Source organism: Camelus dromedarius, chromosome 23 (genome assembly GCF_036321535.1).
Source record: "Camelus dromedarius isolate mCamDro1 chromosome 23, mCamDro1.pat, whole genome shotgun sequence".
Taxonomy (NCBI): Eukaryota; Metazoa; Chordata; class Mammalia; order Artiodactyla; family Camelidae; genus Camelus; species Camelus dromedarius.
This window is the reverse complement of record NC_087458.1, coordinates 10,652,172-10,676,032: the sequence shown is the minus strand read 5'-3', so window position 1 is coordinate 10,676,032 and position 23,861 is coordinate 10,652,172. Positions and strand designations below refer to the sequence as shown.

The 23,861-nt window shown below is 43.1% G+C and overlaps 1 protein-coding gene across 2 annotated transcripts; it reads right to left on the bottom strand.

Moving 5' to 3' along the window:
* Positions 1-6,168: 6,168 nt before the first annotated feature.
* On the bottom strand, positions 6,169-22,819 carry SLAMF7 (SLAM family member 7). Of its 2 annotated transcripts, none has more exons than XM_031435951.2 (7): positions 22,703-22,819; positions 15,996-16,328; positions 14,428-14,700; positions 14,098-14,211; positions 13,089-13,192; positions 11,550-11,612; positions 6,169-6,363 (listed from the first exon to the last, which is right to left on the bottom strand). In XM_031435951.2, the coding sequence occupies exons 1-7, from the start codon at positions 22,755-22,757 to the stop codon at positions 6,331-6,333; spliced, it is 975 nt and encodes a 324-aa protein (XP_031291811.1). In that variant the 5' UTR covers positions 22,758-22,819; the 3' UTR covers positions 6,169-6,330. The 2 variants fall into 2 exon arrangements, with proteins under 2 accessions (XP_031291811.1, XP_010991389.1); XM_010993087.3 differs by lacking the exon at positions 6,169-6,363 and adding an exon at positions 9,513-10,756.
* Between the last annotated feature and the right edge of the window lie 1,042 nt (positions 22,820-23,861).

Here is a 23,861-nt window from a genome sequence, read left to right as displayed (position 1 = left end):
TATACATATGCACATATACCAATATGTTAAATATTTAGAATGATGCCTCTCATATAGTCAATTCTCAATAAATATTCAATATTATAGATTATCATTTTATGATTGGTGAGCTCTTCTTTCTTGCTGGTCATCTTCTTGACAGATTGCAATTAAAAGCATTCTTAGCTTTATAGCCAAATAGAACCCAAAACATCTTTAAAGTTTGTCTACAAATACATGAATGGACATGTCTGGCAGAGTTCTCTCCCCCTCCTAGGGATGAAATAAGAAGGAAAGGGGCCATGCTCCACCCTGGGCTAGTCTGTAACAGGCTGTCCCCACTAGGAAGTTCTTGCTCACGGTGTCTTGCCTTGTATGATGCTTGGTTATCTCCAATTGTGTGATGAACATTGTTTATGGAGAGTTATGTATGAAAAAAATTTAAGGCCTAAAAATATAGAAAGGAATGTTATCTAAGGAATTACATGGCTGCCACCAGAAGGAGAAAAATTGATCTTTATGGTTGAGTAAGGTAATTCTACTAGGGGTGAGGTCTGGTTAACACATAATGCAGATGTACAACGTACACCAGAGGGGAAGGAGGAGGTCAAAGGGCAGAGAAAACGTTTTATTTTAATTTTTTTTCTCATGCCTTAAAATGTGAATTTTCATTTTATCACTGGTTTACTAGAAACCGATACATCTCAGAAGAGACAAATGGAAGAGATGGACAGAGCAAAGTATGTAGGAAGGGATGTGGAGCCTCCATTCCTTCTCCAGGCTCACCACTCTCCGAGCACCTCCATGTGTTCACCAATCTGGAAGCTCTCTGAACCCCCTTTGGTTGGGGATTTTTTATGGAGGTTTTATTATGTAGGCACAATTGATTAAATCATTGAGCATGGCTGAGAGAACTCTGTCTCCAGCCCCTCTTCCATCCCTAGAGATTGGGGATGGGTAGGTAGGGGGGTTGGGGGAGGGGATGGGGCTGAAATACCAACCCTCTAATCACATGATTGATTCCCCTGGCAACCAACCCACATCCTGAGGCTATCCAGGAACCTCCAGCCACCAGCCATCTCATTAGTATACAAAAAGACATATCATTTTGAAGATTCCAAGGGTTTTTGGAGCTGTGTGTAAAAGAAGTAGGAGAAAGATCAGTATGTATTTCTTATTATATCATAATATCACAGCTTCTCTCATTAGAATGTGAGCACCCTGAGAGCAGAGACCTCTGCTATGGCTCACTGCTATATTCTGTGTTCAGCACAGTGCCTGGCAACAACTGGGGCTCATTACGTCCTGCTGAATGAGTAAATGATGAAGGCAGGCATGAATGAGTGAATACCGGCCTGAAACAGTACAGACATCTTTTCTCCCCTACCAAGGTTTCTATATTTGAGAACCTGGGATTTACAGCTCACTAGCACCAAACCACACAGCTCTAGGGGCTGCAAGTATTGGACCTTGATGTGAAAGTTAAGTTCCCACTTTAACTGGCTGGTGGTTTCCTTTGCTTGCTGCTGGCTGAGCACCCAAGGTGAAGTCCCCTACTGCATCTGGCTTTGGGAAAGACCTTCAGTGTCCACCCTCCAGATCTACTGGTATCCCTAGGCCCAATTTCATCACTGGTGGAGGGAGGGAAGGTTTAGGGGGGAGAGTAACTCTAATTGTATTATCATCTGAACTGGCTCTGAAGAGAGAGGGGGTGGGGGAACGGATGTATCTGAAAGCTGACAGTTAATCATTCTCCCCCTCCCAGTCTTCACCCCCTCTGAAGCTCCTCCAACCTCAAGCCACCCTCTCTAACCTTTTCCTCTGATCACAGTAGAGGGGCTTCTTCACCTCCCCCTACTCCGTCCTCACTCGGGGAGGCACTTTCCACCCTCCTCCTCCGCACCCCTAACATGTAGGTCTCAGACTTTCCCTTGCCCCCAACAGTGGGCAACACCTCTTTTTTTCCTCACTGAATGTTTATTTAAGTTTCTTCCACTCCATTTTGTAATATGTGCTTTCGCATTAAAGAACATTTAGAAAGTGAATACAAGAAAACCAAAACACCTATTGCCCACTCCCCAAAACCCAGTATTAATATTTTGATGTTTTTTTCCTTCTGATGAAATAAATTCGTATTTCATGACATGACAAAAATTTTTTTAAATGTGAAATTTTTCTTTGCCCATTTGGGCCTCCTCCTTCCCTTTTAGTGTGTATTGTGTATCTGCAATAACCAGATCTCCATAAGGGATAACATTTCTTCTTAATCTCATAAAGTGTCACAACTCCATAGGAGATAACCTTCCTTCTTAATCTTCTAAAAGTGTCACTATGACCCACGGCACACTACTTGCTTTGTACACATAAACCTGGTTTGTGTAAACTGTCAGCAATCCGTCAGTTGACCTATGCCTGTTTGTCTCAAAAACTTATATAACTGTGCTTCGACCTCTAAAACAGGCTGAACAGTCCTCAGAGCTTTCTGAAAGCCTGTCTTATGGGTTATAATCCTCAAGTGGGCTTGAATGAAATTTTCCATTGCTTTCTTAGATCAGCTGTTGATTAATTTTTTTCATCCACACTTCTAAAAATTTTTTTTGCAGTATTTTAAAAATGCAGTTATAGGCATGCAGTATATTAAAATTCACATTCTACTTTTTTCACTTGTAATGCTGTAGGGGAGGCAAAAGAACCTTCCAAACTCTACCTTTGGTTCTGTGACTGAAACCCTCCCCTGTAATCAAAGATCAACAAGAGAAATACAAACATAAGTTTAGTAACATGTTTACCTCACATATACATGGGAGAGGCCCAGGAAAATTGAGTAAAAATCCCCCAAACGGCCTAACACAACCTTAAATACCATCTTCATCTAAAGACACAAGAAAGATGGGTTTTGTTTGTTTGTTTGTTTGTTTTTCGTTTTTTTAATTTGCTTTTTTAAAAGATTGAAGTATAGTCAATTTATGATGTTTCAATTTCTTTGTTTTGTATATACGTATTTATTGAACTGTATTCAGTTTACAATGTTGTGTCAATTTCTGTTGTACAGCACAATGCTTTAGTCATACATGAACATACATATATTCATTTTCATATTCTTTAAGAAAGATGTTTTAGTGGGGGAGTCAGTTATGGGAGGTAATCAGAAGAAGCACAAAAAGGTTAAGTGTTTATGTAGCTTAAGTCGCTGCCTTCTCCATTGTTAAGAGTTCCTTGTGATTTAGTCTTCCTTTTCTTTCTGGTACAGAGAAGGAGACACCCTTAGATGTGGAGATTTCCTTTATAAATATGAACGTCCCTTATAAAAGGGTAACTTCTGTTCAGTTTTTAGAGCCTCTCCTGTGTCTATTTCTTAAAAATAATCAGCTCAAAATAATCTTTATGCTCAAGAGGCATAATTTGGGGTAGCATATTTGGCTACCCTTCCACATCATCACATTTTCTAGCTTTATCATCCATAATTCCTAATACCTGTATTCAGTTAACCTTTCCCTTTGATCAGACTCCTCGGTCCAGAACTTCACTCTCACACACGGCAAAATAATGCATGTTTCTGTATGTAAACTTCACAGTCCTTTTTCAAACAGGATGATTGTCAGTCCCATCTTGCTCAAGAAACATTGTTTTTAATTTCTTTTGACACTTGGCAGGAGGGGAGATGAATTCCCATCTTCCCCATCTCTTCCTGCCTCTCTTTGCTGGAAGCCAGTGTTGAAATAAATTTTTAGGTCAAAAGGTGGAGCTACTTCTGCCCAGGGTGTCAGGTCAGCAAGTTGAAACTCAGGTAACTGATGTCTCTGCAAATGCTCTGCCTGATCGGAAATGCAGTGTACCCGGTCAGCCACTCCCCCAAACACCAAGCCAGCTCTGGGTCTTCTCACCCCAAACAAGGCTGACTATGTGGCTCCAGCCAATCAGATATTTTCTAATTTCCCCTTCCTTGTTCTTTATTCTTTACCTTATAAAAAGCTTCCTGTCTCCTGCCCATTTTGCAGTTCTTCAAATGGAGACTGTACACTTCATGAAATATTAAGATTTGTATCACCTAAACAGTTTTCTTTATTATTTCTCACCAGTGAAGGGGACCAAGTGTGCTACTCTGGCAGGTGGATTATTTTGAGCTCAAGGCAACCAAGACCCAACTGACTCAGGAAATGCTTTTTATCTCCCCCTAAACTGCCTAAAAGAATTTAGAAATGGGGCATGGGCGAGAAAGAGAGCTATTACTAGAGAACATTTTCATCTGAGAGAGTTATCTGCATGGCAAGGCAAACATCTGGTAACTAAACATTTGCTCATCTTTCTGTGAATTGCCTTCGACCCCTTTGAAGTCCCAGACCCACATCTCTTTCTTTAGCTTAGGATGGTATATAAGTCTACTTGCCTGATTGCTTTTGAGTCTCATATTCTTATGGATCTCCTGTATGTATAGTATAAAATTAAATTTTTCTCCTGTTACTCTGTCTTCTGTTGATCTAATCATTATACTGGCCAAAGAACCTAGAAGGGAAAAGGGAACATTTTTTCTCCTCTACACTAGACACCTTTCTTTTAAGGGCTGAGTCTCCATTTGCTTCTGTATCTTATCCTGAGTTGACTTTTGGGAAGCTGACCATTTGCAATGTACTGTCTTCATCCCTCAGCATCAGGTACCATATTTGAATCTCCTACTACAGGACAAGCACTCACACTTGTTTCATATAATCCTCACATTGCAAGCCCTATAAGGGTGTTAGAGATAAGAAAATAAAGGCTCATGGAACCCAAGTCTTTGGTGAGGGTCACTCTGCTAGTTAGGGCTTTCAACCCCAGGCCTGACTGTCTCCAGAGCTATGTTCTTTCCTACCTCTACAGCTGGAAAGAGGGGGATCCGCCCCTCTCAGGCTTTGGCTCCATCTTCCTCATCGTCTGCAGTGGATAATGCGTGGTGGAAGGAACACTGCTTTTGTGCTAGCTTTGGTTGCAAGTCTCCTACTTTCTCTTCGCCTCAGTGTCAACATCTGTAAACTGGACATATGTACCCCAGACTGGCTTGCCTCATAGGAGTCATATGAAGACCTATGGGGCAAGTTTACTTTACATAAAAGCCACAGGATTGTGGGGTGGGGATGTGTGGGGCGACAGGGGAGTCTTAAAAGACTCACCTGTTGTTGGGAGGCTCAGGCAGATGCAAAATGCTAGTGGAATCTCAATGACACATTTTCTCCAGTGGAGCCAGTCAAATACCTGAGCCCCCACCCAGAGAGGCTTTGATCTCAGTTTAGGAAATACTGTAAATCAGTGTTTTTTTGTTGTTGTTTTTTGTTTTTTTCCAGTTAGAATAATGGGGGACTCACACTCTTGCCTAAAGACCACCTGGTTTGAGGCTGAAGGAAAGAGAGCTGTGTAGCTCAGAGAACAAAGTACCAACATTTTGACTAAAGACAGAATCACTCTTAATAATTTTTCCTTTTTCCTTCATCTCCAATCTGACTTGGCAAGGCACTTAATTTAAAATTTTGGTATTTTTTCCATCACGGTCATGGGGCTAAGAACAGGCCATCCCAAGGTGTGCCTGTCTGGTACATAGATTACTTTGAGCTTAAAATGTAACCAGGGTAAACATCAGATAGATTCACTAAACTTGTAACCTGCCTTTACTAATCAAGCTCGCTTTAGTTGTTTGTTTGTTTGTTTTTTTATGCCTTCCAAGAGTCATGTAGCCAAAACAGTGTGATGTTTGCCCAAGATGTTTTTTCAGGAACTTGGAGTCAGTTGTGTTTAGTTGGAGCTTGAGCCAGTTGAGACTGGTTATGACCATGACCCTCCAACTGGGCATACGTGAGTGTCTTTTTGGTGACCTTTTGATGTCAGAGGGTCCAAAACTCCACCCTGAGAACATCCTAACACAGCCATCTTCTGAATGAGTTTCATGAAGAAGCCTATAGCTTAGTTGTGCTTGTGCAGAACAATGATTATCTCACCTTTTCTTATTTCCAATCACCTTTCCCCATGCTCCCCACACCTCAGACCACCCTGCTTCCTTATCCCACAAACACCCTGAGCCCCTTGCCTTTGAGGTGGTTTGAGGTTTGTTCTCCCATCTCCTTGCTCAGCAATCTTGTTTTTGTTTCTTTTTTTTAAACTTTTTTTAAAATTGAAGTACAGTCAGTTTACAATGTTGTGTCAATTTCTAGTGTGCAGCATAATAGTTCAGTCATACATACACATACATTCATTTTTATATTCTTTTTCATTACAGGTTACTACAAGATATTGTATATAGTTCCCTGTGCTATACAGATGAAATTTGTTGTTTATTCGGCAGTCTTGTGAATAAACCTTTTCTCTGCTTCAAACTTCAGCATCTCAGGAAGAATCTTTGGACTTCTTCCTTAATGCCTAAAAGATTTTAAGATAGAAGTCCTGTTAGGGAAGAAGCTATCACCAGAGATAACTATATAAAGTATTAGTGTTAGGCAGTTAGATAGAAACGAGCACTGGGTAAGGGGAGAGGAAAAGGGAGGGAACAATCCAGAAGATAATAGTACACCTGCTCTCAGGATAAGGGGCTTCAAAGAGTTTTGCTTTTTCTAAATGAGAGCCAGCAACAAAAAAGGCCCGTCAGAATGAACACTGCAGCTGCACAGTAGAGAGAAGGACCCAACTCAACATAACTCAATGCTCATTATAATGTAATTAGCGTTGCGGTTTGGGCCCCCTCCCGTGGGCTTTTCTGTGTGCATCACGGGTAAGAGCACGCACAAAGGAGATGGGTGTGCCTAAGCACTCAAAGGACCTTAGCCATCAATCCGTTATGAGAATGCCCCTAAGCCAGGATGTAAGACAGGAGAAACCAAGGAGGAGCCGCCAATTTCCTCTCCTGGGTTGGCCCACCTTCAGTTCTTGAAGGTGGACTCTACTAACTTGCGCTCTACTAATGAAACTCTCTGTTTACACAATGCTTTCACTTTGAATGCTTTTCTCTCTGATAAGATGAAGAACCGAGGCCTTTTACCCCTCCTCAGGGTAACAGTAGTAGCGGTAGACAGGGAGGAATGTAGCAGAGCCTGTCTGATCAAAGTTCTCTCTGTGACCATTATCTTTGGATGGCCCAGCAAACATTTGTTTACCAAACATTAACTCTATTGATCTTCCTGTGAATTATCTTACTTGCCCTTAAAGCCTCAGACCCCTACGTCCTTTTTAGTCCAGTATATATATATATGTATATATATATTTTTTTTCATTCACATTGCAGTATTTTCGTTCACATCACCACAGATGGAGATGGTGACAGAAGGGACCATTTCCAGGGGGTTTATTCAGTTTTCCTGGGTATCTCACACACATACAGGAGATACTGTTATTAAACTTCTGTTTGTTTTTCTTCTGTTAATCTTTTTATGACAAGGGTCTCAGCCAAGAAACTAGAAGGGTAGAGGGAAATTATTTTTTCTCCCCTACATCTGCACGGCTCCCCATAGAGGCCAGCTGGGCCCTCCTCCAAGTTCCTCAGAGCTAGGAGACTTCCTTCTACTTACACATCATGTTCCCTCTCAAATCAGTCTCAGACTGTTCTCTTGGTCCCCTCTTGTTTTGTTCTTGAAGGTGTGAACAAAAAATACTGCAAACCACATCAGTAAACAAAGAATGTTTGTTACCCCGCCTCCCCCCAGTGAAGACAAGCCTGCAGCCCAGCCTCTGCAGCCACTCACAGTGGTGCACTCTGAGGGGACTCAGAATAAGAAAGGACAAGATACTGGCCCTAGATAACTAGGTGCTTGTCAAAGGAATGAATTCAATGAGCCCAAATGTTTGCTTCCTCCCATACCTAGAGAAGCACTAAATTCTTTAACTTGAGATGCCTGGTTTTCTTTAGATAACAAGTAATCTTTTATTGTTCCAACTACCTGCTCTTTGTTGTAAAGCTCCTCTATATCCTAGCTCCTCCCCTACCTCTTTGGAGCAGCCCCTCAGAGCCATCTGAGAGGCTGTCATCCCGGCTCGAGTTCTCCTGCCAAATAAAACATAACTCTCAACGTTTAGGCTGAGCGTTTGTTTCAGTCAATAAAGGCTTATTATCTCTTATATTGGCCATCTTATATATGAAGCCTTTTTTTTCCCCAGGTATTTCCTCTCTCCCTTTCTCTCTCTCTCTCTCTCTTTCTCTCTCTCTCCCTGTCTCAGCTTAAAACAGTACTTTTTATTTCTCACTATTCTGTGGACTGGCTAGGTGGTTCTCCTGCTTCATGTGGTGTTGGCTGAGGTGCTGAGAATGATGGAATGTCCGAGATGGCCTTGCTCTCGTGGCTCGCAGCTGGTGTGGCTGCTGGCTGTAAGCTCAGCGGGGCTGTCAGCCGGGGGGCCTGCTCATCTCCCACGTGGGCCTTACCACACAGAGCAGATACTTTCTCCTTTTCACACATTTTAGCACACATTTCTTCCCCTAATTTCTGATAATTCATATGCTGGGACCCACACAATGGAGACTGCCCCAGTGGCCTGGCCCACATCAAAAACCTAAACTTCATGGAGGAGGGAATATAGCTCAGGGGTAGAGTGAGTGCCTAGCATGCATGAGGTCCTGGGTTCAATCCCCAGTACCTCCATTAAAATAAATAAGTAAATAAGTAAACTGAATTACCTCCTCCAGCAAAAAATAAAACAAAACAAAAATACTAAACCTCAGTCAGTCTGCACTTATGGGAAATACCTGTCAAGGAAGCTAACATCCACCAGTCACAGTCCTCCAACTCAGCTTTAGCTAATTCACCTTACCCTAGAAAACAGAACCTGCCAGCTTGATAAGGAAATAGGAAATTCCCAACCTCCCAGCCAATCATGTCTTGCTTCTCTTTTTTGTGGGGGGAATAATTAGGTTTGTTTTTACTTATTTACTTTTTAACCCAGGACCTCACGCATGCTAAGCATGCGCTCTACCACTGAATTATATCCTCCCCCAGCCATGTCCTATTTCTGAGTTGCCTCTTTTTTTGGTGGGGAAGGTAATTAGGTTTATTTAGTTAGTTGTTTTAATGGGAGTACTGGGATTTGAACCCAGGACCTCATGCATGCTAAGCATGTACTCTAACCACTGAGCAATACCCTTCCCCCCTGAGTTGCCTCTTCTGAAACACTCTTGCCCCAAATCCCTCAGGAATAGTTCTTCACTGCCTGTGAGGCTCTGTGCTCCCCCAGTCTATGGATCATTTTCCCTTGAGTAAAGGAGATTCTTTGCACCCTCAGACCTGGGACCTCAGGTCCCTTCCCAACGTTAGCATTCAAGGTCTGTGTCCAAGAACACATGAAAAGCAACCCTCTCCCTCCATGTGCTTTTCATTTCATTAAAAGAGTGAGCTTTACAGGGGCAGAGGTCACGTCTGTCATTTGCTAGACTGACCTTGCGGGGGTTCCAAATAAATATTTGTTGAATGAATTAAACAACTTTAAAGGTTTGCAAGTGACCACCCCCTGACTCTGTCTCCTCTAATATATGGGAAACGTGTCTTCAGGTGCAGTTCCTCCATTGAGATTGTTATGGAAACGACAGGCCAGCCAAGAAACAAGCACCACTCGGAGGGTTGGAGTACTGAGATGTATTACGCCGGCGGGCTCAGAGGGGCTTCTGCTCCGAAGCTCTGAGCATCTCCAAGACATGCGCATGAGGTTTTATAGGGTAAAGTACAAGTTTGGGATATTCGGCCAATAGGCATGGAACAGCTTTAGCAGCATCATTATCACAAAAGTGGAGGCGGGGAGGCAGCAAACCAACATTCCAAAGCCAGATATATCTCTTTGAAAACCCAGCTGGCTAGCAAAAAACATGAACAGCAAACCAACACTAATTAACTTAGATTTACGAGTTAGTCCAGCAGAACTCAGATCAGTATTCCGATACTTAGATTTGTGAGTTATCTTGTTAGCCCAGCCCAACTTTTCTTTCACATCCTTAGACTTGTGAGTTATCTTGTTAGCCCAGCCCAGCTTTTCCTTCACAAGATGAGCTCCTGTACAGCCCTAAGGCCTGGGCTTCTCCCTTGCAGCACAAAGTGTAAATGAAGCGAGAGCCAGGCACACTTCTACCTTTCCAGTCAGCCAAACCCAGTCTTCTACCTGGCTTCTCTGTCCTTGTGTACTTTGTCTCTCAAGTCCTGTGGATCCACACCTGACCCCCTGGGTGTCAGGACTCTGTGGTCAGGCCTGCTGCCACTTCCTATGGAAGCAGTTCATGGAAGACCAATTTCAGGAAGGCAAAGAGCACGTCTGGCCCAAATCACTGTGAGCTCTGCACAGTGCCAGGCACATAGCTGATGAGTCAGTAAATAAATCCATTTCTGACTGCTGTCTTCTGCTTCTGGCAATGTCAGCCGCTCTGAAGTTCTTGCCCTCTTGGCAACCAGACCCTTGGATATTCCTCATCTCCAAGCCCTGGCGTGGGAGCTGTCATTCATATATATGAAATTGAGTTTGCATTTCAACAGAGCCGCTTCTAAGCTCCTGGCTTGGGGTTGGCTGATGGATTCACAACCACATTTCCAGGGAGGGATCCAGGGTTTGAGGCAGTGAGTAGAATTAGGAACTCAAATCTGAAGGAGCATAAAAGATAGCTTACTCTGGAAGGATGTCAGCCTTCTTCATTCTTCTTTGATGAATCTGGTCAAGTCAGTGACTTTTTCTGAGCATCCTTTTTGGGGCAAGACATGAGGGAGCACATGGCTGTTTAGATGGCATTCTCATAAGTAAATAGCTTCGGTGTATCTGGTGACTTTGGTAGTGAGTAAGGTTTCTCCATCTGTTAGGCGACATAAGGATGCGGAATGCTGGAGCAGGGCTCTGTATCCCCCAACTCAGGAGACCCCACCATCCCAGACATTCTTTATTGCAGAGGGTACCAACCCAAACCTCTTGCTGTGCTCGTTCCCTCTGTTTAATCACTTCAACTTTAGGAAAACCATTCCTTAAAGCTAACCTACATTTACCGTGTTGAATGCTTAATGAACTGAACTTTCCTCTCAATAATCTGCCCAAACCAACTAAGCAAACTGCTTTACCCATCCTAATTTTTCTGATCTGTTTGGGAGAGGAGACAGGAGGTATCCCTGCTTCTGCCAAGCATGATCTGTGAAGGAATAAGCTTTAAAATCTCAATATATAAGTAGTTTGACTGGGGAACAGTAGAAACCAGATGTAGCATTGCCAGACCATGGGAAAAAAGAGGAACACTCTCTTGCCTTTAGTTTACTGGTGGCCCCAGCCACCCCTCCCCTCCCGGGAACAGCCTAAGCCATGGCCTTTCTACCCACCCATGCCCTTAGTCAGGATCCTGCTGACTTTCCCTATCATTCCTACCTGGAACCTCTCACCTACTCTATTTGTTCCACATCACCCTTATTCAACTCCTAAAACACATCTCTTCTAGTCACCATATACTTGTGTAACCCTAAGCAAAGGGAATGGGACATCCTGGAGTACCTTTTAGTATCAGGGAATATGAGATCACTGGGGCCCAAGAAATTCTAAGCTAAGCTTGAACCAGGGAAAAGGATGGAACAACTAAAATGAAGTTCAGCTCTAAAGCTTCTTACCTTTGTGGATATTTGCACAGTGGAATAAATTGAATTTACTGGATTTTCCTCTGGAATAGTATTCTATTAAAAACAAACAAACAAACAAAAGAAGTAATTACCTACTCCATGGGTTACATAGACAAGGCCGAAAAGACACCCAGAATCCAGAAAAGGGAAAGCGGATGTGGGAGGAGGTGGTAAGAGGGAGGAGGGGGTTCTGGAGCTGGAATGGATGGTAGGAAGTGCTGTTTTCACTGATGACTGTTATAATTATTGATGACTTTTTTCCAAGAAGCATTATTTTTAAGCTGTGCTGTTTATATTACTTAATAAATATATAAGATATACAAGCCCCATGAGTTATGAGCCTCCTAAGCTGATGAAAAGATAATTTGAAGTAATATTGCTAATGCTGCCCATAAACTTTTCCATCAGTCAAAAGAGCTGGTGGAGCAAATCAGAAAGGATGACTAAAGGGACAAAACAGAATAAACCAACAGGGATGGCAATAACAAAAGCTCCTTCCAGGCTAGAGAAAAACATCCTGGGTTGGTGAAGTTTATTCCTGAACATTCAGGACAGTCCTGTGGTCTCTAGGGGATGGATCTTGAGCAAGGGAAGAGGATGGCGATAAAGTGACCAATTTCGACAGAAGTCAGGCTGAGTGGAACACAGGGTGGTCTCCCCTGTGAGGAAGGAAGGAGCTCCCAGGACACCAACTTCGAAGAGAAAGCGCAGTGTTTCCTCTTTGAAAAGTTGTGGATAAGTGTAGGAAGATGCATCGTGATCAGGAGACACTGAAGGCTGGGGTAAAATTAAGATTTTTGAGGCTTGAAAGTGTTTTTATTTCTTCATTAAACTGGCCAATGTGGAAAAGGTCACTGTGACTCCCAAGGGGTGAGTCTAGCCAGGGCGAGTCTAGCCTGGGCTGTGATTATTGTTCCCGGGCGAACTTTTGAAGTTGTCTACCTAGTTCATATCTCCAAATTGTCTTTTGTTATTTGGATTTCTTTAAACCTTATTCTTATGATTTTCTTTTCAAAGAGTTTTCTTTGAATTAACCTTGTTTGCATTCATTTCAGCCTGATGACCCCCACTTGGGAAGCCTTGACTGTGGGTCCAGAGGCACCATGGGTCCTCTGAGCCTGCTCCTGATCATTCCTTGAATTATCGCAGAGGAAAAGACATCTCTAAAGCCAGTCTTCTGACATCATAACTCAAACAGCACATCAAAGTCACACTTCTCTATCTGCTATCCTATGCAAAAGGAAATTAATCTGTTGAGTGGCCTTTGTGAACTGTGGAAGGGAAAGAAGTGATTACACAGATCACACTGTGAGCATTCCTGGCTGGGTCAGAACCAGGTGCTCTGGAGGCCACCAACTCCCGCACATGAAAGAATCTATAAAGACTTGGGGGCGGCACAGGGGCATTGGGTTTCAAGGGTTATACATTTTCATTTCCCATGTTGTTTAAATCCATGGAAGCATCTCAAGCTAAACAAAGAGGGCCTCAGAGAGGAGGATCAGGCTCCAGAAAAGATGGGAAAGAACTCACATTAAGATCAGGGATTGTGTCATACTCCAAGGTCTCTCCAGAAGGTGGGTAGTAGTTAAGAATTTCCAGACGAGGGTCTATTTCCCTTTTCTCTTCAATGAACTCTGAAACCAAGTTGGGAGAGAATCACACCTGGCCCCTCCTTCCACTCACCACCCCAACTGGCCCACCATCCCATGACTCACTTAACCGACTATCTTGATTTCCCTGTAACTAAAAGGTTTTGGGACATGGGACTTTCAGTGCTAAACCCAAGAAAAACCCGACATGAACTGTTCACCCTCATCACTTCATTTCCTAATCTTTGAACCAAGGCAGTCAAAAGAGGACACAGGGGAGGTCAGAAATACTTTTGTAGTGTTTCCAAGAGGGAGGGAATATCTCCAAGTTTGCATTTCATACCCACCCAAAAGTTTAGATTCCTTCCCAACACCCTGCATGGACAGTACCAGGGGGAACCTGAGAATACAAATCAGCAAGGTTTAGGTACAGAGAGCATGGAGTACAGCATGGAGAGAGGCAGAGAAAGGCTTCTCCAGGAGGAATCTGTCTAGACTGAGGTAGGGAGTAAAAAGGAGTCTCTGGAGTTGATCCAATGGAGAGAACTGGGGTTGGTTGGGGGCTCTGACAGGGATGGACAGATTGGAGGGTGCTGGTCTAGGGGACCTCAGAATTGGAAGCCATGGCCTTCCAGTTCAGGGAAACAGAGTCAACAGTCTGGGGCCTATGGCAGCAGGAGGACTACACCAGTAAGCCCCTCTGGGGGAAGGAGAAGGGAAGGCACTGGAAAGGGAACTGGGACCATGGCCTCAGGAGAGAAGTTAAAGGCTCAAGTATTCCCTTCACTCCAGAACTAAGCAGTCCTGTAGGACAGACACTATGGCTTCTTCACTTCTGTATCCTTAGTGCCTAGCACCAAGCATGGCACAAAGTCCAGTGTAGGCTTGTTGAATGAATGAGGGAGAAAATACATGAATGAAGATGAAGACAAAAATAGTACATGCTCTACCTTTTCTTTCTCTTCGTAAGATCAAAATAATCAGCATCAGTGCAAGGGAACAGAGCGGGATGAAAAACAACAGGAGGCTGAAGATCACAGAGGAAGCCAGGCCACCAGCAGCACCTTTAAAGAGAGAATGGGTGGAGGTACAGGGAAGGGAGGAGAGTCAGCCATGGAAAATGACCCAAGTTTTAGAGTAACTGTACCCTTCCTCCCAGTGTGGTGACTTGACAGGGACTTCCAATTTTCACAAAGGTCTTGTTCCTATGGGGACCAGGAGCTGAAGAATATATAGGTCCTGAGACCAGAGGTTCCTGGAGAGGGAGGAGAGACAGTCACCTTCACAGAGCTTCCACGCAAAGATAGGGGTTGAAGAGTTGCTGCTGATTGGGTTCCTGGCCATGCAGATGAAGGTCATATCCCTTTTCTCCCCCCTCCAGGATATGGGAAGGACGGAGCCACTGTGGGACTCATTGGTTGTCTGCCCCAGGGACTTCCAGCTGTAAGTTACATCTTCTCCTCCCTGTTCCATGGAGCATGTCAGATTGGTTATACAGGTGCCATTTGTACTGTTCTGCAGATCTATGGTGACTTTTGGCTTTGACAGTTGCTCTGTAAAAGAGAAACAGACAACAAAGTGTAGGAACTAGGCCATATCCCTCCCTTTACTGAATTATTCTTGTAAATCTTGGACCTGAATCTCCATGTGTGCTACAGAGTGGGGAGGAAGCAGCAGTTCAGAGCAGAATGATAATTCTTCTCTGAAAGACCTAGAAGAGAACTATCTAGGTCTGCTTGACCACAATTATAAAACAGCAACAATAATAGTAATAGAAAGAATTACAATGCAACAAGAATAAGCCGCCATTTACTAAGCACAGGCATACGGCAAGCACTGTGTTAAATGCATTTTAGATGTTACCTGGGTTTATCTTTTTTGGAGGCTTCCTAGTCCCCTGTCCTCAGGCTTCCTTGAAGAGCCTCACTTTACTCTCCTGGAGAGAACAGTATTGGAGCAACACTTCTGGTCTCCCTCTCTACTGTGCTCACTCCTTTCTCTCAGAGGTTTAGCAATTGTTTCATTGTTGAAATGGTGAGAGTCTGCCATTTATCACCTACATTTCTCTATTTGTGAGTTTGGGCTGTCAAGATTGCTGTAAAAATGTGGTTTACCCTTTATTTCCCCTACCCTCAGCCACAGAATGCATGTCTTCCGTTCTTTTCAGCTATGTTTATATGGAAGACACTCTTGCATCAAGATAACATGGCCTGCCTCCTACAGGCAAACCTGCAGGCTCATCTCCTGGCATCCCTGATATCTCCTGGTGTCTGCAGCTCAGGGAGTGAGACACTATTGTAGCTGGGCAATTGTTTCATAAGTTCATTGTCTCTGCATAGGCTCCAAGGTCTAGACTTGGGGGATAGCATTTCTTTTATCTAGCTTTACCAGAAAAAATAAAGCTGATGACTTTATCTTCCTTCTGATTCTTGTGTCCGTTTCTCAATTAGTTAAAATCTGTAGGGGGAGAGGTGTGATTGATGTTTATACCTGATAATCTTTCTAAGATAAGTATCACTTTCCTCCCCATTGCATATATGGAAACTAAATTTCAAAGAGAATAAGTAACTTTGCTACGGTGGTGCAGCTAGTAAGTAGAGAAGTCAACATTTGACTTGTGTGATTGCCACTTCCCATAACACCCATCTGCTGCACCACAGTCCCTCTCACAGAATCTCTGAGTAAGAGGGGCCTGAGGGATCAGTGACATCTACTTCTTCCGTGTAGGAGTTCCTTCTTCCACATTCTTGCCAAGTGTTTATGCAGCCTTTGTTTGAACAGCTCCAATATCAGGGAGGTCATCACTTTACGAAGGCAATCATCCACTTTTGCAACTGACTTTGCTTACCATAGACACGTAACTCATAGTCCTGGGTGAGGGGACTCTGGATGGATGAGCTGTGTATCTCTGCACGGTAGGCACCTGAGTCATTCTTCTTCAGTTTGCTGAGCTTCAGGGAGTAGTTTCCATTTGGGAAATCCACCCTTTCCTTGTTACGTTGTTGGGTGACTATGATAAGGGCATTTTCGTCTGCCATTTTTGGTGCAATGGTGATGAGAGTGGTTGTGTTGAAGATCCAGACAATGCTGTCAATCGAATCTACTGAGAAATTCAGAGGGAAAGTCACAGACCCTCCAAGGGCACCAACCAGCTTCTTCACGGCTCCAGAGGCTGCTGGCCCTGCAGACATGGAGAACCATAAAATCAACCTGAGTCCTTGCCACCTTATTCTGTGCCAAACATTTATTGTAAAGATTATGCCTGACACTTAACGCAATCCTGAAATTTAGGAACTTTGATCTTTTTACACAGGGATCAGCAACTTACAACCCATGGGTCAAACCTAGCCTGCCACCTGTTTCTGAAAATGAAGTTTTGTTGGAACACAGCCATGTTTTCCTCTACATGTTGTTGATGGCTGCTATTCCACTACAAAAGTTGAGTTGAGTAGTTGTGACATAGATCGCATTGCCTTCAAAGCCTAAAATATTTAGTATCTGGCTCTTGACAGTAAGAGTTTGTTAACTTATGATTTGAAGAAAAAACTGAGATTCAAAAAAACCTAAGTCACTTATCCAAGGGCACAAAGTAGGTGGTGATTTGAGGATTTAACCCAATGTCATTCCAGCTCTGGAGCCTGGACTCTTTCTACTATGGCTTAATTTGAAGGTCACCTGGCATTTGTACCAGCTCCAGCCCTCTCCCTAACTCCCCTCCCTCAGTTCTCTCAAGGGCTCAGGTGTCAACTCTGAAGTCCTGGGGCCTCATGGAATCCCAATTTCCCATTCATGTCCTTTGGTGACCTTCCCTCAAGAATGAGTTGCTCAACCAGTGCCCCAGAGTGAGAGAATCTGACACTACCAAATGTTGACCTAGTCCCTTGATTACTGGTCTAGGATCTTGACTTGACAACTTTCTTTTGATAAATTTATCTCTAAAAGCACTGGTTTCTCTCCCTGTGTGAATGCCTTTAAGAGCTGAATCCAGTTTTCGAACATTTTTCCCCCTGTAATTTATCAGGCAGTGCATATATACTTTGGATCACTCAAGCCTTTATTGAATCATCTTGTTAAGTAAGCTGATTTTTCAAAAAGCTGCCCTCCCTGCTTCTCTAATACTAAGGCAGATGGCTTTTTGTCGCTCTTTGTTCATCCCATAGAGTGTCAAAATAGTCCCAGTAAATATTACCAACAAAATCAATCTTATTTTGAACTTATGATTGATCAATTAATGTATTCATCCTTTTACTACAGCGATAAGATGGAAAGGGTGAATATTTTGCAGTCAAATCAAGATTAGATATCACTTGCCCCCAAGTTAAGTGCAATTCTTGGATTTAGGTCACCTTTGAGTAATTTCATTTTCACATGAGGTTTTGGGGCGATGTTTAAGTCGAGGAGGTGAAAAACTACAAGGATGTGCCTTTAGAGTTTGTAGCATGTGTGCATGCATTTAAGCCGTGAGTAATTAATTGTTCTTCTCACACCTTTGCATATGTGGTGCTATCTTCTCAGGGTAAATTTCAAGAAGTGAGAATTGTTTGGAGATGTAAGACAATGTCTCCAAATTCATTGTTCCATGTTAGAATATTATTGGAGGATGACACTGTAAATTGCTGACATGAACCTAGATAGAGGATATTGTTCTATCTTAATTGTATCTTCAGGGTGAGGAGAAGGGTCATGAAAGAAGAAAGCATCTCCATGCCATCCCCTAAATGTGAACTCTGAGGATAGGGGGCTGGGCTGGTGAGTCCTAACCAATTTTGTTTTCTCTTCTCAGTTGACTGTGAAAAGGGATCCAGAAACAAGAGACTTCTCTCAGCTGCTAAGACTGAACTGAAGCTCCCCTTTCTCTGATGGCTTCTCCACCTGCTGTGTGTGGCCCTATAGAGTTTTAGCATGTCCAGGTAGGTCTTGCTTTTCTCATTCACTCATTCCTTCCTTTAACAAGAATTTGTTTAGTTCCATTGTTGTTCCAGGCACTGTTAAGGAGCTGAGGATATAACCGGGGAGCAAAAGAGTCATGATCCTTGCATTTATGGAGCTGGGAGTCATTCAGTAAGTAACAACAGGTGTTATGAAAGGGGAAGGGACAGATACTTAGGGAACACACAATGAGGAAACGTAACATGATCTGTGTGGTCAGAAGACTCTAGAGGATGGCTGGCTACTAGCACCTGTCTACAAGACTTGGGAGGATGGGGCCCCATGAGACTCATGTACCTCCCACGTGGATCAGTGTGGTGAGTGTTACAACTTGCCTCCTCTGCATCCATTTCACTCATTCCTCATTTTGTAGCAGCCAAGTGGGTAAGACTGACAGGCATCCAGCTCCAGTGGTAACCTTCCCATGGCATAGTAATCAGTTAGGGGGTATCACACCTCCCGGGTGGATTGTATCTGACAGAAGTCCAGGGTTTTGCTCCGAGGCCAGGATGACCGCATGATGATGTGAGGAATTATGAAGTCTTGGACTGCCACCCATTTACTACCGACCAGCAGCCAGGCCTCCTCCCTCAGCTGATCCCCAGTTTGCCTTCTACCTTATGCTTTTGTTTGTGTTAATCCTTCTCTTTGTCCACCTAGCTCGTGTTTAAAACCCGTAGTGCCTCGTTCAAAGCCCTTCCCCGAGGAGGTCTTCAGCTCTTTCTCACACCTGCGCCCTAGAATTCCACCACGACTGTCACTTCATTTTCCCCTTTAAATTCCCCAGAAGGAGATACTTTCCTGGGTGGTGATTAGACTTTTACCGTTTTGCTGCGAGCTATTGGATGACAGATCTACTGGCATTAGATTCCAGATCGCCTGGTGATCGGGTCTGGGGTCTCACCCAGGAAAAGGAGTAGATGGCCTCCTCTTCCAGGGAGCATGGAGCTGTGTAAGAAAGTTAGAGCTCTGGCCTAACTGGGGGTCAAGAGACCTGGGTTCTCTTCTCATTCCACTGTAATAATAACTCCAGCAACAAACACTTGGTATCACTCTGTAGTTCATAAACTAGTTTCATGGGCATTACCTTTCTTAATCTTCAAAGCAACTCTAGGTGATAGAGGTTAAGCTCCACTTTATAGATGAGGAGATTGGGGCTCCAAGATGCGAGTGACTTTCCTAAGGCCCCAAACTGGGAAGTGGCAGGAGTGAAATGAGAAGCTGGTTGGTTCCTCAGACTCCTCTAGAAGTGTTCTTTCCACTACACCTCCCATGACCACTTTGAGTTTCAGTGTTCTCACCTCTCATAAGAGGAAAACAACAACCCTTATTTGCTAGGATTTTGGGAAGGATGGAGGGTTCATACAGATTTGAAAACATTTTGAGAAGTACAGAGAAGTCTGAACCATGGGAGGGAAGGACAAGCAGTAGAGTTATAAGAGGCCTTGAGAAAGCTTCCCAGTTTCTGGTCTCATTTCTTCAAGGATGGCTAAAAGTGAGATTTCCCAAAACCTCTTTGGATGGCTTTTCAGCAAGGTAAGATTTAGAGAAGATGATCTGGGCCCTAATGCCTATATACCAGTCACTGGCTAATTCACAGCAAAAGAGTATGTCCCATCACCCAATCACCATGTTGGGGGAGATCTCCTACAGTGAGCATTCCCACCAACCTACCTTTGGAGGTGGCGGGATCTGGCACAGGACACGCTTTGCCTTATGCTCTGGCCAAGGCTCAGATATTTTTGACATCAGGAGAGTCAGCCCTAAGGTGCTCTTCATAACAGGAAGGAGCAACAGCTCCTCCCCTTTGCCACCTGCCTTTCCTTTGGGCTGTCACCTTCTCCCCCCAAGGCTTAAGAGTTAAGTGGAAGAAGAGAGCCACATTAGGAGGAAGAGACATCATCAGTATAGCCAGAAGCAAGTGATGGTGACCTGGGAGGCAGACTTCAGCATAAGGGAGAGTGTGAAGCTCACCTCCTGCTTGCCAGCCCAGTCCCTGAGCTCCTCTCCCAGTACTCAGTGCCTCCATCAGAATGCACCAGTGTGTCATGCTTGGTACTCTCATCATGGAGACCAAGGACCAGAACATCTCTAAGCTGGGAGTAATTTTAGGGACTACTCAGTTCAACCCCATTTTACAGATGAGGAGACGGATGCTCAGAGGGTTATAGTGATGTGTCCCAAATCAGTGGAAGATCAGGATTAAGAATGAGGGCTCCAAAGGCAGGATTTCCCAAGCTGTATGCCCTGCTAAACTTGAGGTCTGTGGCAGTGCCTCAGTCTATTTCTGGGGAGTGTAGAGGGAAGTCTATGGGGTGGGGGAAGGAGTGGAGGCTATTGAACAACCTCCTCCATCAAGGAGGCTTTAATTCTGTGTATTAGAGTCGTTTACGTCTTTGTTTCTGTGTAAGATTTCTTTTTATGAAAGGAAACCATTGCTTAAAAAAGAATGATTTTGGAAACGAATACTCTTTACCTAGCTTCCTCTTAACCAATGTACCTGGAAAGAGCAATGAAAATCAGTGCCATGTAAGATGTACATGGAACAGAGGCTGACAAACATCCCAATTCACCATATGCTTTTGCCAGCTCTCCAACTGTAACCTGCAACATTCACATTCAAGTTTTTATCACTCTGCCTCTCACTCATCTTCCACTCCTTCCTTCTTGTCTCTTCTGGTCCTTTTCAACTCATTTCCAATACCTTCTCACACACTTTTTCTGTTTTCCTTTTATTAATTGTCTCCTCAACACGATTGCATCATATCATCATCATCATAATAAATTGTGCCCATTTTCCAGATGAGATTACTGAGGCTAAAAGAGCTGCTCCTTGGCCCCTCTGAACTTGTCCAGGGTGGTTCCTGGTTGGTGCATCCACATCCTGAAAATGGAGTGACCTGCTCTTCTTTCCAGCGCCTACCTTGGCCTCATGTATCAAGAGGAAAGGAATTCCTGGAGAAGATTCAGCCCAAATACACACTTACTGAGCACTTTTCCTGATGGTACAATGTCAGGCAGTTTGTTTGGTGTCATGAAATGAGCACTAGCTTTGGAAATTCAATCTCTGCTCTACATCTTAATAGCTGTATAATCTTGCCTAAGACACTTGACCTCTTGGAGGCTAAGTTTCAAGGATAATAATATCTATTTTACAGGCTTGTGAGGCAATTGTATGAAAAATGCCTTGGATGTAATAGGAGCTTAATACATGTTTATTATTATTATATTGTTTTGCATTTGCTATCTCATTTAAAACATGACAATAATTCTGCAGCTTAGATTTCATTTACATACTTGTACAGACCGAGGTTCACAGGTTGAGAAACTGACCCACAGTAATAGAGCTACTAAGTCAAACCCAAGGAATCCTTGTCCAGGGCCAGCACTTCTTCCACTGTCCTGCCCACTGGAGGTTCTAGGACAATCTTAGACTCCTTTCAACTATGGAAGGTATACACACATGCTGTCAGACTCTTGGAGCAGGGCACACACTTGTCAGGTTTCAAGTGGGCACCTGGGTTTTGAAAAGTCCTGCCGGCTACCCCCCTACCCCACCTACCCCAAGTTCTGATCACCATTTCCGTTCAGAGAGTAATTTTTAAAGTGAAGGTCTGTTTTAGAGCCATTTGCTTAGAACCAGGTGCTTGCTAAAAATGCACACTTCTAAAAAACTCAAGGGTTAGACTCTGCTGATACTGAAACCTTCATGAGGTCAGAGGGCAGGAAGGAAAGAATTGGGAGCCCTGGCTCACAATGTGGGCTTGGGGAGGTCTCTTCAGGCAAGTCGGGGGCACACATAAATGAATCAGCTACACCAGGTCATCAGAGGGAGACCTCGTGGTGGTACCCTCATGAGTTTGACGATCAGAGAGATATTCCTAACTCATGGGGCTTCTGGTTCTTTCTGAGAGCCCTGAGGACAGTAAAACCTTCAAAGACTAGAATACCTATGACAGGTACAGAAAAGTCCTCAGTCCTTCGTGGCATTAAACACAAAGTACCTACAATGTGAACTAGCTTTCTAAGTAGAGACTTATTGGATGGCTTGGGTTAAGAGAGCAAATTTCAAATGTTTTCTGCCATCTATATGATTGTTAATGCATAATCATTTAAAAATATTTCTCTAAATATATTTAAAATGTATTTCTAAATATATTTCTATAAATATACAACATAAAATATATTTATAAATGTTATATATAAATAAAAATATTTTAAATATATATTTATAAGTAAATAAATATACACCTGTACCATCTCAATTTGCTTTTAAAGTTACTCTCAAAATGAGGGGGGGTTGAGGTCCAGGGAAGATGTCATTCTTTATCTAATTTATGGCAGAATTCAGTTCAGAACACAGGTGTTCCTAATAATACCCAATGCCACTTCTTTCAGCCCTTCCTTCTCTGGGACATTCAGAAAGATAGTCAATCCCCAAAGTTGCTCCTTCTTCTCTCCCTCCAGTCTCTTCCTGCACTCTGATTCAGAGATCACAGAACATAAAAAACAATATTAGATGAGGGGGCAGATCCTCCTGAGTCGAGCCAGAGGCACAGAGCAGACCCAGGAGCTTGGAGGGATGGGGTAGGCAGTCAGGAGAACACAGGATGTGGCTGGGCTTACCTGTGAGCTGGCAGAGAAGGAAGATTACGACGAAACCTGCCGGGAAACCAAGCATATTTCTCTCTGGATGTCAGTTAGAAAATAAACCCACTTCCCTCTTGTGGTGCTCAAAGCTCTTCGCCTGCTGGATATTTAAAGATAGGAGGGGAGGAGTTATGAACTTGACAGATAAGAATGAGTCAGCTCAGTTCTCTATGCTCACTCTTACATGTAGTATATATTCAATAGGTGAAGGAAAAAATGAATCAGATAATAAAGATGTAGAACTTTCATTCTACAAACGAGGAATCACAGTCTCAGAGAGGCTAGGAATTAATCAAGGCCACGTGAGCAAATTTTTTCTGGTATACCAGATGACATTTCAGAGATTCAGAACAGGATACATGGAAGGAAGTAGATGATTATATGGGGAATGAAAGAGTGGCACTGGGGATAATGATACTATCTATTGAGGTTTGCTAAGTACCGGGAGTAACCTGCATTCTTTTATTTACTCCTCAAAACAACCCTGCGAGTGAGATACTGTCATATTTCCTATTTTACAGATGAGAAAACGAAGGCTTAGAGTATCTGACAGGAAAATTAAGACATTCTTTTAATCAAAGGAAACCATTATAAGAGTAAAAAGGCAAGCCATCTAGTGGGAGAAGATATTTGTAATACATTTATTCTACAAGAGCTTTGTATCTTTAATATGTGGTTGTCCAATTGTTTCAGCACCATTTGACTTGGTGTAGCTGATTCATTATTGCTTTTACACCTTTGTCAAAAATCAGTTGATCATGCTTGTGTGGATATATCCTGGGGTTATTCTGGATTATTCTGTTGCACTGATTTATATAACATAATCATTGATACAGCTTAAGCCTGCTATTTTATTGTTTGTTTGCTTCTTGTTTCTTCTGTTTTTCTTTTTCTTTTTGTTGTTGTTCTGTTTTACTTTCCTAGCCAATCTGTAGGTTACTTGAATATTTTCTATAGTTTCATTTTGATTAGTCTGCAGCGTATCTTGAGTGTATCTTTTTGAATAGATTTTTAAATGGCTGCTCAAGGCATTACACTATACATACATAACTTACGGGTTACTGATGTTCGCATTTTACCAATTCAACTAAAGTGTAAAAACATTACCTGCACTAGATTCCTTTACCATCCCTCC